Raw genomic sequence first — 14,845 nt, forward strand, 5'->3', positions numbered from 1 at the left:
GATGTTTTATGGAGGGGTTGTGAAATCTGTCCTCACCTCAAACAGAGCCATGTTCTTGCCGTCATACTGCTGGCTCTTCTCTGCGTCGCTGGCTGCGCTGCTGTTGATGAAAGGACTGCTCTCTTTGGGGTTCCCATCGCCTGAAACACAACAACGTCCAGAAAGTTCAAGAGTGAGTGAGGTCAAAGGTCAAGAACAAATTGTTAAGCGACATTATTTTGGCCTGATTGCATTCCAGTCAGGCTCATGGTTGTTCTGACGGCATTGGCCATGCTGCCTTCCACTCATGTTAAATTATAATGTGTCACTGTAACAGCAGATTGGTTCAACCTGCCTTCCTTCATGTGAGACCCAGGAGAGACTGTGCTCAGGCTGCCTCAGACGAGAACTAAAGACCTGCTGCAGTGCATCAGGGCCTCCTCGTTACACAGGCTGCTACAGGCTAAAAGTTATTTTTTCCGTCTAAAACAAAAACACAAACAAACTTAACCTATGTAAGTTGTGCTCAGTGTGAAATCACAGCATTGTCCACATTGCTTGGAATCACACTGTGAACAATCCGCTTGCAGGATGGACAGGATGACTCACCTTGAAATACACAGGGTTAAAATGTTACCAGCTTTTTGGTTTGTAGACATTTCAGCAGGATGAGGTTTTACTGACATTTAATTGACTGCATGTATAGAGAGATTAGCATCAGGTAACACTTGATATTTCTCTTGCTAAGGTTTCTTATAAAGAGTTTTACCACTACATTTTAAAGAGTTGAAGAACACGTTGGTGTCGATGCACTGAATGAAACTGTATTTATATTTGTATTCTGTGAGATGAATGTGTCAGCAATCAGTTGCCAATTTACAAACCCGCAAATACAGAACAATATTATCATATTTGGAATCGAGTTTCAGGCGACCATGTAAAATCTCTTTCAGCTCTGTTTTTGGTCTCCACCAACTCCTGAGAAAAATATCTGTCTCTTTAGCCAGATATATTTGCTATGTTCACCACCTAGTTGCTCATTATGAATGTCTGATGTTTGGAGTTTTGCCACTGAAAACAACTGCCTTTGTTTTGAAAGGACGTTGATGAGAGCTGTGAGCGGGAATATAAACAGTTAAGCTGTGAGCAAGAAAACCAAAACAATGAGCTCAAAGATGCTACAAGAGAAGTAATACTTTTCAGGTAACACTTGATTGATTGTAGAAGAATATTTACCAGAGCAGCTCCAACTCTTCCAGTTACTAAGTAATCATTACCAGTCTATGTTTTCAGAAGCCATAGTGACTCACAAACCAGAGCAGAGTCATTACACTGAAACTACAGGCAGTCATATCAGTTTTAATGTCACCCTGTGTTTACAGGATTAAGTCTGCAATGTGAGCACTTCCTCTTTAATCCACTGTGACTGTCTTCTGTTAACATTCACATGCAGACACTCCTGACCTCTATGGGACACACACTGTAACACAATACTCTCAGCAATCAGCAAAACTCTGACATCCTGTTTCCCATTAAAACAGCACTATTGCATATACACAATGCATTCTGGGAAAGATTAAAGACCAGCTTGGCATTTCCTATAAAACACTGCAAATTATTGCGAATAGAGTTGCATTCTGAGAATGAGAAGTAGTAATAAGAGGCACGTCGAGGGACGTCCTGCAGCACCTGATGAGTGAAACATAATGAAGTCGCCCGCGCTGCAGCCGCTTCACACACTAATCTTCAGAGCAAAGAGTCAGATCGCAGCTGAACTGCTCTCACGCAGCACATAATCCTCCGACCGGCCGACTGCGAAAGGAGCCTTTTGCCTTTTCAATTGGATTAGAAAGCATTTTAATTTGAGGGCGATGTTGAGATGCTTGAAGGATCAGAGCTTTTATCAGCTTTTTATCAATATCTGAACAATTTACGGCCACTCTCCTGCTGACTTCTTCATAATCAGTGTGATCTCTTTGTGTTTCTCAGGCTGTGCATTATCAGACAATAATCAACACCTGTTTGTTACCTGTTATTATGAGACTCAAACTGTGTTTTCTATCCTCCTAGCAGCTTTTATTTCTGCTCCTGCTCGGAGTTTAGCCGATGTTGAAGCCGACCACCTGAGTATTCTGTAATCCAGCATGATTTTTAAATCTGCATTTAAAGCTCATTTCAGCTCGCGGCTTAGAGCGAAATCAGCTTTTAAAAAATTGCGATTTAACCATTTTTTCTAAATGTCTTTGTGAGTGTGTGTGTGCGTGTTTGTGTGTATCCTCACATGTGTGTATGTGACGATATGACTGTGTGTGTGAGGCACACTGTATTCTGTGAAGTGTAAGATGTTTATATCACTGCTTTCTGGATGTTTAGGGGGCGTGGGGTCAACTGAAAGGCGAGGGGGCGGTAATTGCTGCATCTCATGCTGTCAATAAAAGATGGCTTTTATTTTGAAATTAAAGATTGATGTAATTACACGAAGCTATTAAGGAGAATAACATCACCTTTTTAATGATGGAGTTCTGTTATAATACAAAATATATTGTTTCATTTACATATTCTACACATTTTATGGATCTGATTATCTGTTTCATAATGTATTATTTATGGATATGTAGCAGAGGGGGCAGATGAACTTAACAGTCTGTACCTAACCTCTGTTTTCTGCCTGCAGACCCTCACAGAGCAGCTAAAACAATCCATGTTCATCACGCAATGACGCTGCGGCTCAAAGTCAGCGGATAAGCAGTGATGGGTTCTTGCTGGCGGCTCTGAGACATTTCCTGTGGGACGGGAGTGTTGTGTAATAAACATCCTTCATTACGCTGCAGAACTTGCATTCCACAATAAAAGCTCTTCTGCTTTAGAAAAATAGTACCTGAAACTTTGATGCTGAGCTATTAAATATGTGTATTTTACCCCCTGCTGTCAATCATAATCGTCCATTTACAAGCTGTAAAAAACACACACAGCCCCTCCTCATCGTTCACTCACGAGTGACCTTGCAGTAAAAACAACCAACCGCAGGCCTCGCTCTAATTGATCTCCTGAGGTTATAAACAGCATCAGTCTAATTTTCCTGTCAATCTAGTTTTCTTCATTTCTGCACGAACTGCATTTGGAGATGTCTCTGTCAGTAACACTCTGATATAATAAGGGTCATTCAGCAACATGTAGATGTTTGCATCAAAGTTGTCTGATAAAGCAACTTCATATTTCTATGAAAACAGATTCTGTTCTGCTTTGATCTAATGCATGAGTCTGAAATATGATAATGAAACCATAGTTTTGGAAGCTGGTTCCAAACAGAAGCGTGTCGAAGGCTGTCCCAATTCGAAGTCTCCTTCAGATGTGGCCGACAAAGGTTTCCCCGGCCGCGAAGGATCCATCGGGTGCATCCTTCCCAGCCCACCGTATCCGGAGATGCATTGCGCGCCAATTCAAACAAGTGGTGGACTTTCGAACGGCCGAGGATCAACTTTAAAATGTAAACGTTTTTGGTTTAAACTCAATCGAATAGCCAGTGTTACATATGTTTAAGACAACGAAAGGGCCCTTGAAACAAATTGTCTTTAAAATAGATTAACTTACGCAACGTTAGTAATGCTAGATAGTAAGCCCGCTTGCTACCTGTTGCTAGGCGACAGGAGCGGCATTTGGTGACCTAAGGGTAGACCAGACCGTCTCATTTCAGTTCGGCTTTAACGGTGCTTTGATGGAGCATCCTCCGTGTAGCGCCTCCTTCAAAGGCTGCAGCCCGTGGATTGGGACACAGCTAAAGACAGAAGTGGAATGTCATCGTTAATGGAAAATAAGATTTAAATATAAACCCATTTAAAAACAGATCAAATAAAATAAGACAGTAGAATTATTAAAATTCATAAAATCAAATTTAAGTGCAACAATCATAAAACATTAAAAAGAAGTGGCAAAGTGCAAAATATGATTTCAGGCCTGTTTCGTCATAGCTAAAGTGAAGACAAGTTTTTAGCTTTATTTTTAAAGTAGGGAGCTGGTTTGGATGATATCTCCAAAATTCCAATAGTGGCTGCAGATGGAAATAGTTAGTATTTTAGCATACAGGATGCATACAGGTAGAGAACAGAACTGAAAGCAGATGTCGACACAATGAAGTGTTTTTTGCAGTCCGTCTGCACAGTGGTAATCCTGAACACTTTCCAGAATCCTTTCCATCGAATTGAACCTGCTCTTTGTCGCTCTTTTTGTCAATCCTAATGCCCAGATTCCGAAGAGCACAAAGAAATGGATGCAGTATTTGTTTAATTGCTGACATGCAGTGTGAAGACCCTACATTTGTCAAGTCAAATTGCACTTTCCAGCCACAAAAAAAATCTGTATTTTATACCAAATCAATGAAAGTGCTGTTTTTGTGGGCCTACACTCATGCAGTGCACACATATTCCCAGTTTGAAAATGGCTACTAGTAATAACTCTTGGCTATCAAATGTTACACCTATCCTGATACACACCTTTTTATATTTCATGATAGTTATGAGTTCAGTAGAAAAGCAGAAAACAATTAAATGTTTCACTGGATAACAGGCAGAAATAAGTGATACATTATTAGAACTATCATTGATAGATTCCCCGTCAACTGATTCGTTGTTGGCTGCAGCACAAGTGTAGTTATCCATGCTGCCATGAAGCTGTGCAGCCCCATTACGAGCACCAGGCCAGCATTGCTCTGGCCTGGTGTCTATAAAGCCCTCTTCAGACATTATAAAGAAGATCATGCCTGAGCTGTAATGAAAAAACAAAACCAAAAAGCCCCACCTCTCAAATATCCTGGGAAGATTTTTCTGCCAACTTACAAAGCTCTTAATGGCACTGTGGTATGCAGCAGACATGCTTTTTTTTTTCAGTTTGAGCCTCACAGATCACATCCATCAGTGCCGGTCAAGTCATTAGCTTAACTGCTGCATATTTCTGATATTTGATCTTTTTTCTGTAGGGATTGTTTTGTTGTTCTCTGAAGCACTTTGATGCAGCGCAAGAGGGACGCTGCACAAAAAAAGAGTGAGTCAACTGGTCTTGTGCATCTACCTGGAGGCTGTAAAACAGGAAGAAGAAAACACTTTTGGTTTCATGCTTGACTGTGATAACACCAGAAGTGCTCTGCCCGGGGATTTTTGCCTCTTTTTGAGCTCATAACCGGCTAAAAGATGGAACCTGGCACTAATTCAAGAAACATCTTAAAGTTGATAGACTACCCCGGAAAGCAATCTTCATGTCTGTCTGGACACTTTGGACTGGGTGCGGCCTGTCTCATGAAATCAAAGCTCATAAAACAGTCTACTTTGGATTACACAACACAAAGAAATCATTGGCCGGGAGATTAAAGAGGGTAAAAAGTGACCTACATAGATAAAGTCCCGCAGCCAAAGAGAATTAAGGGGTTTAAACGGTGTGAACAGCATTTAAGATTGATCTATTCAGCTTTAAAAGCTTCTCACACCTGAGAATATCCGTAAAGCTGTCATGTAGAGCGTCCACTGAAACCGCCAACATCACCACAACAATACAAAACGTGGGAATAAGATATAGCAATAGATAGAAAGCACATTATTTGTATGAGCTCATTGGGAGCAGACACAGTGAGTGTATTTGAGGTTACTGATGGGAACATGTGAAGCGGTAACACACTCTTTGTCCGTGATGTGCAGGTCGGATCGGGACGAGCCGCCTCGTCTGACCCCAACATTCACCATGTCCACGGTAAATTACTGCCCCAGGACGACCTCTTTATATTTCTTTGTCTGTTGTCCGTCACACACGGACACACACATAAAAATCAAATTTCTAAAGCACCGAAAAAACTGCATATGCAGGGATGGATGGATGCGTTAGACTGAAAGAAGTAATGGCCTAATTAAAGTACCGTGAGTGGACAAGTTCATCCAGTGGAGACAGATGGCCGTCCTCCTGAGAGTCTGGTTCTTCTCCAGGTTTCTACCTGTTGAGTTTCTATTGATGACATTTATAGAGTACAGTCTAGATATAACTTCTGTGGGTATTTGGTGCTACATTAGTACAATTATATGGACAAATTGAATGGATAGCTTCAACATCTGCTGGGGCCCATAGACCAGGAGAACTAGCAATCCCTTTACCCTCATCTCCTGACCCTTGTGGCCCTGCTGCATTGCTGTATTACAACTTTAGGACTTGACGATTCAAATAAGGTCTATAAAGGTGTGTGTAGTGTGGAGTTGGTTTGCCTACAGGAAGAAATAATATCTTATGGTATAACGACGTCTGCTTTATAATGCAGGTAAGGAAGGCGTTAGCAACTATGTCGAATTATAAGTGGAATTTGAACGATTGGGAACATGAACGTCTGTACAGAAGTTGTTGAGCTATTTCAAAATAGATTTAACCAATGAGAGACAAATCACACATGGGAAACCAAGACATCAAACAAAATTTAAAATACAGTTATTTTGACTCTCTGACCAGACTTGGGGCTGTTGCATTGTGGGTAATGTATACCAGGTGTTGTCACAGAATAAGAATGCGTGCCTCGATTTTAAGAGTGTCTTTGACTGTAAACCTTGAGTCGAACGTGGTTATAGGAATGTGATGCTTATTAAAGGGAGTACTCTTTTAAACTGCAGTATGTTAAATTAAACTACGACATTTCTGAGTAGGAGATGTACAGTGTGCGCAGAATTTGGTGAAGAATCTATAGAGAAGAATTTGTCCTAAATGCATCCTGAAAAAAATTAAAATAGCAAAAAAAGTTTAAATCAAATGTTCTGCAGCTTTAAATATTTTTTTGCCACTAATAGATAAGCCTTCAGTCTCTGTCCCTGTTTTATCCTCAGGACAGACATCCATGACGTATCGATAAGAAGTGATCGGCTCAGAATGACTAAAAATAGGAGAACGTCTATAATGACCTGACCTCAGCATGCAGATGAAAGGCAGCGGGCGGTGTAGACTTGTACCCTTGATGTGACATGGCTATTACAAAATGGACAGTTTATACCGGCTTTTAAAAGCTTAATAGGACGCAGGCTCAAGGGGATTATCCAGCAGCTGGAGGCCACAGAGGAGGGCAGAAATTAACTTCAGCATGTGAGAGACGTGCACCAATCAGCTGCACAGCATCCTCACAATTACATCAACCACACACGTACCTCATTCATTTTCACCTCGCCTGCTGTAACTGAGGAATTAAAGCTAATTCCATGGAGTCATTTGTTTAATTTAAATCTATCTCCTCGCTGCCACACTCTTTCACTGTCTGTGGTGCACACACTGACTGTGTTTTGTCACTCCGGCAGATTCTAGTCTGCAGAATGAAACTGAAATGTGATGTCTTCTGACAAAAATGGAGGCAAAACTCACCATTAAAACATGAATAAGGACAAAATATTAAGCTAAAATGAATTCACATTTTCTACAGCAGGAGAAATATTACATGATGAATTATGGTGTACACTTTGAACTCTGATATATTTACTGTTTGTACTGTATCACTGAGCGGTAGTTTGATACCGTTCTGCTGCATCTGCTGGACAGTTTTTAGCCATGCTAGCTAAAATGTCCATCTGTTAAACCGACTGCATATCAAAAGTGATTTTATAGATTGGCAAGAATATATTCATAATTCAGGAGGATGAATCATACAGACTTTAGTGATCTCCTTTGTCAAATATTTAGTTTATGATCAAAAACCTGCAAAGCTAAAGACATTTACCCTCAGCTGGAGCCTACTTTGGGTTTCAGCCTTCTGCTAATTTGTCTTTGTTGGTATGCTAACGCGCTAACAGAATGTGGTGAACATTGAAAACAATATACCTTGTATGCTAGCTTAGTCATTTTTCAAATAAGCAAATAGAGTTTTGTGAAGTAAATAAACTTCAATCAGTTAGTGTTATAGCTCCTGTTTCATGTCTCACAGCCTAAATGCTGTTTAAGCCACTTCATCAGTCAAGCAGTAATTCAATTTTGGTGGACAGTACAAGTTCCTCTTATTTAGTACTTTTTGTTGAATAAAGTAGTCATATAGTGCTAACATTAGCATGCTAACATGCTCTAAATGACATTGCAAAAATTCTGATGTTGTCAGGTGTAACAATTAGCATGCTAACCATCTTAGTTTAGCATATTAACATGCTAATGCTTGCTAACTAGCACTAAACACCAACTACAGCTAAGGCTGATGGGGCTGGTGGAATTTGGTCATAACCCAAAGAATTGGACAAATTGACCAGGTGATGATGTTTGATGATAATTATTGAAGCTAATCCTAAAGGGGAAACAGGATTTTCTGTAGGCATCTTTAAATTGCAGGATGTAATTTTGCAATGAAAGTGTCCATATTAACAGGAAAGAAGCACACAGCCTCGCTGCCCGCAATGCTAGCTACAGCCCTGCTCTTAAACTTAAAACTGATGCTGTCAGCAGAGTATTCAGGGAAACTGTTCAGTCAGAGTGTTGATGGTAAAATAAGGAGGTGCATTAGGCAGCAAAACATTATCAACCCTACACAAAATTACTCTCTCTTTTATCTGATACTTGACAGATTGATAGCAGCTACTGACAGTCTTGCAGGTATTGATGGAGTCAGACTGGTGTTAGCGTAACTCACACGCACTCAGCTAAGATGTGTTGGGGCCATTGATCTTCCTGACTTGCTGCTTTTTATTTAGAGGAATGCTCTGCCTGGCACAGGATGTACAATATAACACTCTCCTTCACTTGTTCTCCCCTCCTACTCTAAAGGAGTAATGATATTAAACACTCCTTTCAACTCACTCAAATATCCTGTAGGAGTCATTCGATGATCAAAAATGATCTGGAGGTTTTTCACTATCTGATTTGAGCAAGAAGACCTATTAAGTAAGCTTTAGATGTAAGTGTAGCTGGTTCATTTCCTTTTTCTGATAAAATCAGCCCTTAAGCTGTAGGGATGGTAATGTCTGTCTATTAATTTGGTCCAGACCAGGGGTGGACTCGGACTTTCTGAGGGTCAGAGCCGAAAAAAATAAAAAGGACACCAGCTGCACGAGGTGGGGACCAGCACTGATTTTAGCATGTAGGGCAGCCTAAATGGCACTGTATCACATTTTTTTCCTCTTAAGGGCCACTGTACAGGGCCATTTTAACCCCATATGCTATCATGGTTAGCATCTTTAATTTGTTTTTAGTGCTAACGCTTGCCTGCTATCAAGTTAAACCAAGATGGAAAACACAGTAAACATTAAAATTGCTTAGCATCCGCAAGCTAGCATTGTCAATATGAATGCTTTAGCATAATAAGGTTAGCATTTAGGTTATTTAGCTCAGTTGTTTTCGAGACATACCGAGCTGATGTCATAACAGACTAGGGTAAAATTATACTTAGCTACACTTAATGCTCATTAGGTGAATAATTGCTAATTTTTTACTGCAGACACAGTATATATCCTGCCAAACAGATAGCCATAAATATGACAAACAGAACTTGAGAGAAACCCATAAACTAAATGTAAACTGACACATATGGAAACCATACAGGCTATGAACTCTTCTGGGACCTTCCACATCTGCTGCCTCATCTTGTCATGTCTGCCCGTTAGGTTAAGTTTTCTTTTATTTTTTCCTCCTGTGTCTTGTCTGGTATTTCCTTTTTTATTTTGAAATCACTCACCCCTGTCTTTGTTTCAGGTCTGTGTCCTGCCCCTCCCCCGTCGTGTGCTCACCTGCTCCTGATTGTGCTCTCCCCAGCTGTGTCTCATCACCCTCATTACCTCATGTCATTTACCCCCTGTCTTCCCCTGTCTCGTTGCCAGTTCGTTTGTACCCTTGTGTCGTGTTCCAGCAATATGTTCCTAGTTCTCGTTTTTGCCTTCTGATTCGGACACAGGCTGTGTCCGAAACCGCATACTAACGTACTGCCTTCTACATACTCAAACAGTATGTACTGCATACTGCCTACTAACCTGACTATTAGGATGCCGTTGGCATCATACTCAGAGCCGTCTTCTCCGTATCACGTTACTTAATTGTTTACGTATGTCCGGTCTGATCTCCGGTCCATCTCCGCCATAGTAGAAGCTGAATAGCCGCAATGCATTTTGGGGCGGTTGAGTACAACCAGTGAGCTCCCGTCTCATACTCAAATATCTAGTATACATCCGGGTATTTCTCGCATACACAAAATTGCATACTATGAGATGGGAACGCATGACATACTCAATTTTACGTCACGGTTAGTATGATTACTATGATAGTATGCGGTTTCAGACACACCACCTGTTTTGCCTTTTTACCTCACGTTTTTTGGATACCTCTGCCTGATTCTGACGGCTCTTTTTGTGTACCGAACGTAGCCTGGCATTAAAATCGTTCTGAATTCTGACCACTGGTTTGAGTTTGCTTTTGAGTCCTTCCTTTTGGTCCCGGTTCATGACACATATGTTACATTTGTATAAATTCCTGATGTTTGCGTGATGGCCAAATATACATATTTTCTCCACTTACAATGCGTCACCAGTCCAACAACATGTGATCACACGTTGAGCGTTTTTATCACCTTGCCAACAGATCATATCAGACAAATGAAGAAAAAACAGGAGGAGAAAAAACTGCTGAAGATTCAGAGCAGCCTCAACATTTCCAGATGTGAAGCATTTTTGCGTTAACTAAAAAAACATTGTTGCCTCTGAAATCAAAGACATCTGCCTCTCCAAAACATCAATGCTGGCCAAAGAAACGGCGTTCAGTCACTGGCGAGATTTGACACCTCGTATATAACTCATCAGCTAATGAGACCACCCTGTTTCCTGTAAGTTCACGTTTGTTCACCCGCCGAGGAGGTGAGAGGATTGCAATGTGATAAGCAGCCAATAAAACACCCACATCCCTACATGTGCTATTTATACAGGAAGTATGATTTGCATTTGGCTCAACTAAAGGGACGCAGCGTTACTACTTTTACATCACACATTTCCACACTCATAATCTGATGAAGCCAACTGCTCAATAAACTGCTGCTTCACCCACAAAGTGGAGACAAAGAGCTGCAAAAGAGTCACACAGTAGTTTTCTACCTTAAAGGGAAGACACTGTCCCAGTGCACCAGCCACTATTGACATGATCACATATAGCAGGAAATATGTCAAATGTAACGTTTAACATTTAGGAAGGTTTAAGTAAAAGTTAAACTTATGTAGTACTTATTAACTTGATTAATTTACCCTGTTTTTGGCCATTGTCAGGGAGAGCATAATCAAAGCTTGATAAAGTAGGATGCATTTTACTGTTATGTTGTAAATATTAATGTTAATGTTAAAGCCTAATTTGCAGTAGATTTCCACTACTTTGTCATTTAAATGTATAGATTTTGAAGGGAGTTTTATTTTATGCCTTCATCTGCCTGTGTGGCATCATGAGTATCCATAAAATGTCAATTCTACTAAAGGAAAGACTTGATGTCCCCCTAGCAAAATTTTGAGGGCATCCAAATTTGTGGGAAAATAGCATATCCGGATCAGCAAATATCCAATATAGTGTTTTTGTACAGGTTGATAATAAGTCCTCCACTTACACTAAGTAAGTCACGGAGTTCCACAAGGTTTGGTGCTTGGACCACTTCTTTTCACCATAAATATGCTTCCTCTAGGTAATATAGTCATCCTGATACAAAGAAACAGCTTAGATAAAACAATTTTATCAGTTAGCTTTAGAGCTACTGCTAGGCAGATAGTTTTTTTGCTTTCAGACGGAGCAAAGCATGCTTTTTTCTTTTTTTTTCCAGTCTTTGTGTTAAGTAAGGTTAGCCAGCTGCTTGTGGCATTTAAAATCCCATGACACTGCCAGTTACAAAGTAAAAAAGTGGATGTCCCAATATAGTACATGCAGCTTGACTGAAATCAAAAACATTCCTTGGTTCTCTGAGGCCGAGTCTTCTTCCCTAAAAGACATATTGTTTTCTTTAAACCATTTTACAATTACGGGACATAGTAACCATTGTGGACAGAAGGTTTGTACACCATCTACAACATAAAACCTCAATAACAAACATCCCTGGTGGTAATAGTACATCTCGCTAATAAAAACATAGCTGGTATGCAGCCATCTGAAAAGAAAAACCCCAACCAAAACGGATTTTTGGTAAAAAAAACTGTGGAAACACAAAGCGTTCTTTTTTGGTTTCAAATAAAATGTTGGAAAGTCATCAGCCAAAATGTTTTACAGGCCTCTGAATTTTTTTAATAGCCATCCACTTATGTAACAGGAGAAGTTAACACACGGGATGCTTTTTTTTCGTTTATTCAACTGACCTAGATTTTTTTTTAAAAGGCAGCAGGCAAAAATCACGTCTTGGAAAATGTAGTGCAGACCTTCTGCTGTTTGAGTCAGGTTGAAGGTTATGTCATGCAATGTTCACGTTGCCTAGATATGATGATCACTTAAAAATCCCACCTACCTTAAGGGGGTTCAAGCTGAAGTGGAATACAAGATGAACAAAGTACCTGGTAAGCTTCAATTTCATTAACAATAAACAATTTCATTAACAATAAACAATTTCATTAACAATAAACAATATAATAAAGCAAAACCATTAAGTGTATTTACACACAGAAGACACTCAATCTGTGCTCTCTATTTCCTCCACAGACTGTGTGATGTGGCTGTGGTGACGATGACGACAGGGTTAAACCAGGCTGTTTTTAAGAATCGCCAATCTAAGACGACTGGGTGGAGGAAATGTTGTAGCTCAGTGGGAGGATTAGGGAAAGCTCCAACACTATTTGCACTTGTCTTTCTCCAGTTCAATCACTCTGCTGCTGCAAGTGTAGTGTGATCACGGTCTAAATAAAGCCTTCAAAGTCTCAGACAGTCATATCAGTACAAAGTTAAGAGTAAACTGTTACAATGGCTGAAGAAAAAAAAAAGATGTTTACAGAAAACAAACCTAAAAAACAATCGTAAATCCCCCCCAAAAAGAAACAATTTTGACGTCCAGATTTAGACAGATTGTCAACGGGGATGCTTTGTGGATCAGAGTGGGCCCAAAAGCACGGCTGCAATTACTGCTTATTGCCATAGGTGCCGCCAAAAACAAGTACACTGTAATCTTTCTACTTTAAAGCTGCTATCATGAATATGAAGACAAACGAGTGCTGCTGGGTGTTTGGAGTAATCACATACAGGTGCTCTTCGGGTTTGCTGTGGTTAATTCATCTTGTGAAATGGTCATTGCACGGGTGAAAAAATGCCCTCAATCAAAAAGAGTAAAATGCAGTTGTTCTTTTTGGCTGGTTCTTTGTTGTGGTATGTGAATGGTCCTCCCATTCCCACTCAACTGATGGGCAACTCAACAAAGGAGAGCAAACTACTGCTGACAAGGGTCCTGATAAAGACACAAGTTGGTCTAGGCTATTTTATTGCTATTTGCTATTTATTTATTGCTGATTTTTTAAAGCAAGATCTTCTTGGTTGTAAGGCCACAACTTTTTGGTTCTTTCTTAAAGTGTTTTTATCAGCAACAGCCGGCTGCTCTCAGGTAAAAACACCTCTCTGTACACTTCCTGCTTAGCATGAAACTGCAGTCAGACACAGTTAGCGATTAGCCGGTGAACACAGCGGAGCATTTGGCAGCTAAAGAGACAGATATTCTCTCAGGTGTTGGTGGAGAAGTGGACGAGCAGCGGACGAGCAGCCCCCCCTACTCCCCAAACAAAGTATCCAGAGCCGTATAGACAGAGAGTCGCATCAGTGGAGGTCCGATGTGCTCAGACTTCATCCAGCTCCTATTCTTCCATAAAACAGCCTGCTGATTTACGCTTCATCTCGTTCGGGAACAACACGTCTGATTTATTCTCAGCCAAAATTACCAAAGGAAAGTGTCAAAATAAAAGTAGATAATGGCTCCTCAGTATGACGATACATATTAACACTACACAATGCAAAGCAACAGTGACGTGACGTCACATCAGCTACAGTGGGAGATTGAACGTGTTAATCTGACTTGCCAAAGCCTCTCCCTATAAGAAGAAATGACGTAGGGGGGTTAAATAAATTATACTTAAATATAAAGGACCAAATACGTAAGCTTAGCAATTGAATTGGATCAAGATGTCAACACCTTTTAAATCCCACTTTGACATTCTGACCTTCTCACTCTATAGATTAAAGCCTGACCCAACCTTCACTCAGAATTGAAAAGCTGGGATAACAAGTCATAGGAATACAAACAATCTTCTTGATTCCTGATAAGTCAGACTTGTATAACTATCGCTGGATACTGTTTATTTCCTCTTCTGAGCCAGTTTATAAGAGCTGTAAATCAGCTGACGATACATCAGTGAAATTACAAGGAAGCAGCAACATAAAAATCTATGTGGCATTAAGAGAGCAGCTTTATATAATGCAGCACTCCTCTACGATGAGATAATACCTGCTGCACAATAACATGACAGCTGATGTCCACTACAACTCAGCCATGGACACGAGAGATCAATGAAACACAAAGTGGACAGTTAGCTGTCACTTTGGGCTAACTCATGTGGTTTCACTGATTAATTTCTGACGCTACTGCTGTTATAAATGTGATAAAATAAAGTAAAACAGGTGACTTTCTTTGTCCTTACTTAGCCTGCAGGTTTGACCCTAACGATGACAAAGAGACTGTCTGATTTAGGAAGAGCAGAAGGGTTTCCTTTGTGCATCAATCATCCACCTAATGTGTCAGGTCACCCTCCTCTCTCAGGGAAATTACAATGGCGCACTCTGCATTAACGTATGGGCAATCAGACAAATTGGTTCGGATTCGAACACCACTGGATGAGCTAACGACATCTGGCAGGCAGATTAAGTCCATCCTGTGGGGCTGTGGATGCGTAAGGGAGAA

General features: G+C 40.4%; 1 protein-coding gene across 1 annotated transcript in view; it reads right to left on the minus strand.

Moving 5' to 3' along the window:
* The window catches only part of slc12a5b (solute carrier family 12 member 5b), a 32,228-nt gene that overhangs the window by 11,454 nt on the left and 5,929 nt on the right, over positions 1 to 14,845 (minus strand). Inside the window, exon 2 of the mRNA XM_069660695.1 lies at positions 37 to 140. Coding sequence (XP_069516796.1) covers positions 37 to 140 — 104 coding nt within the window. The remainder of the gene's footprint in view (positions 1 to 36; positions 141 to 14,845) is intronic.

This window comes from Semicossyphus pulcher, unplaced genomic scaffold, assembly GCF_022749685.1.
Source record: "Semicossyphus pulcher isolate SPU_LCO1_2020_fin unplaced genomic scaffold, fSemPul1.0.p SCAF_13, whole genome shotgun sequence".
NCBI classification, from domain to species: Eukaryota; Metazoa; Chordata; class Actinopteri; order Labriformes; family Labridae; genus Semicossyphus; species Semicossyphus pulcher.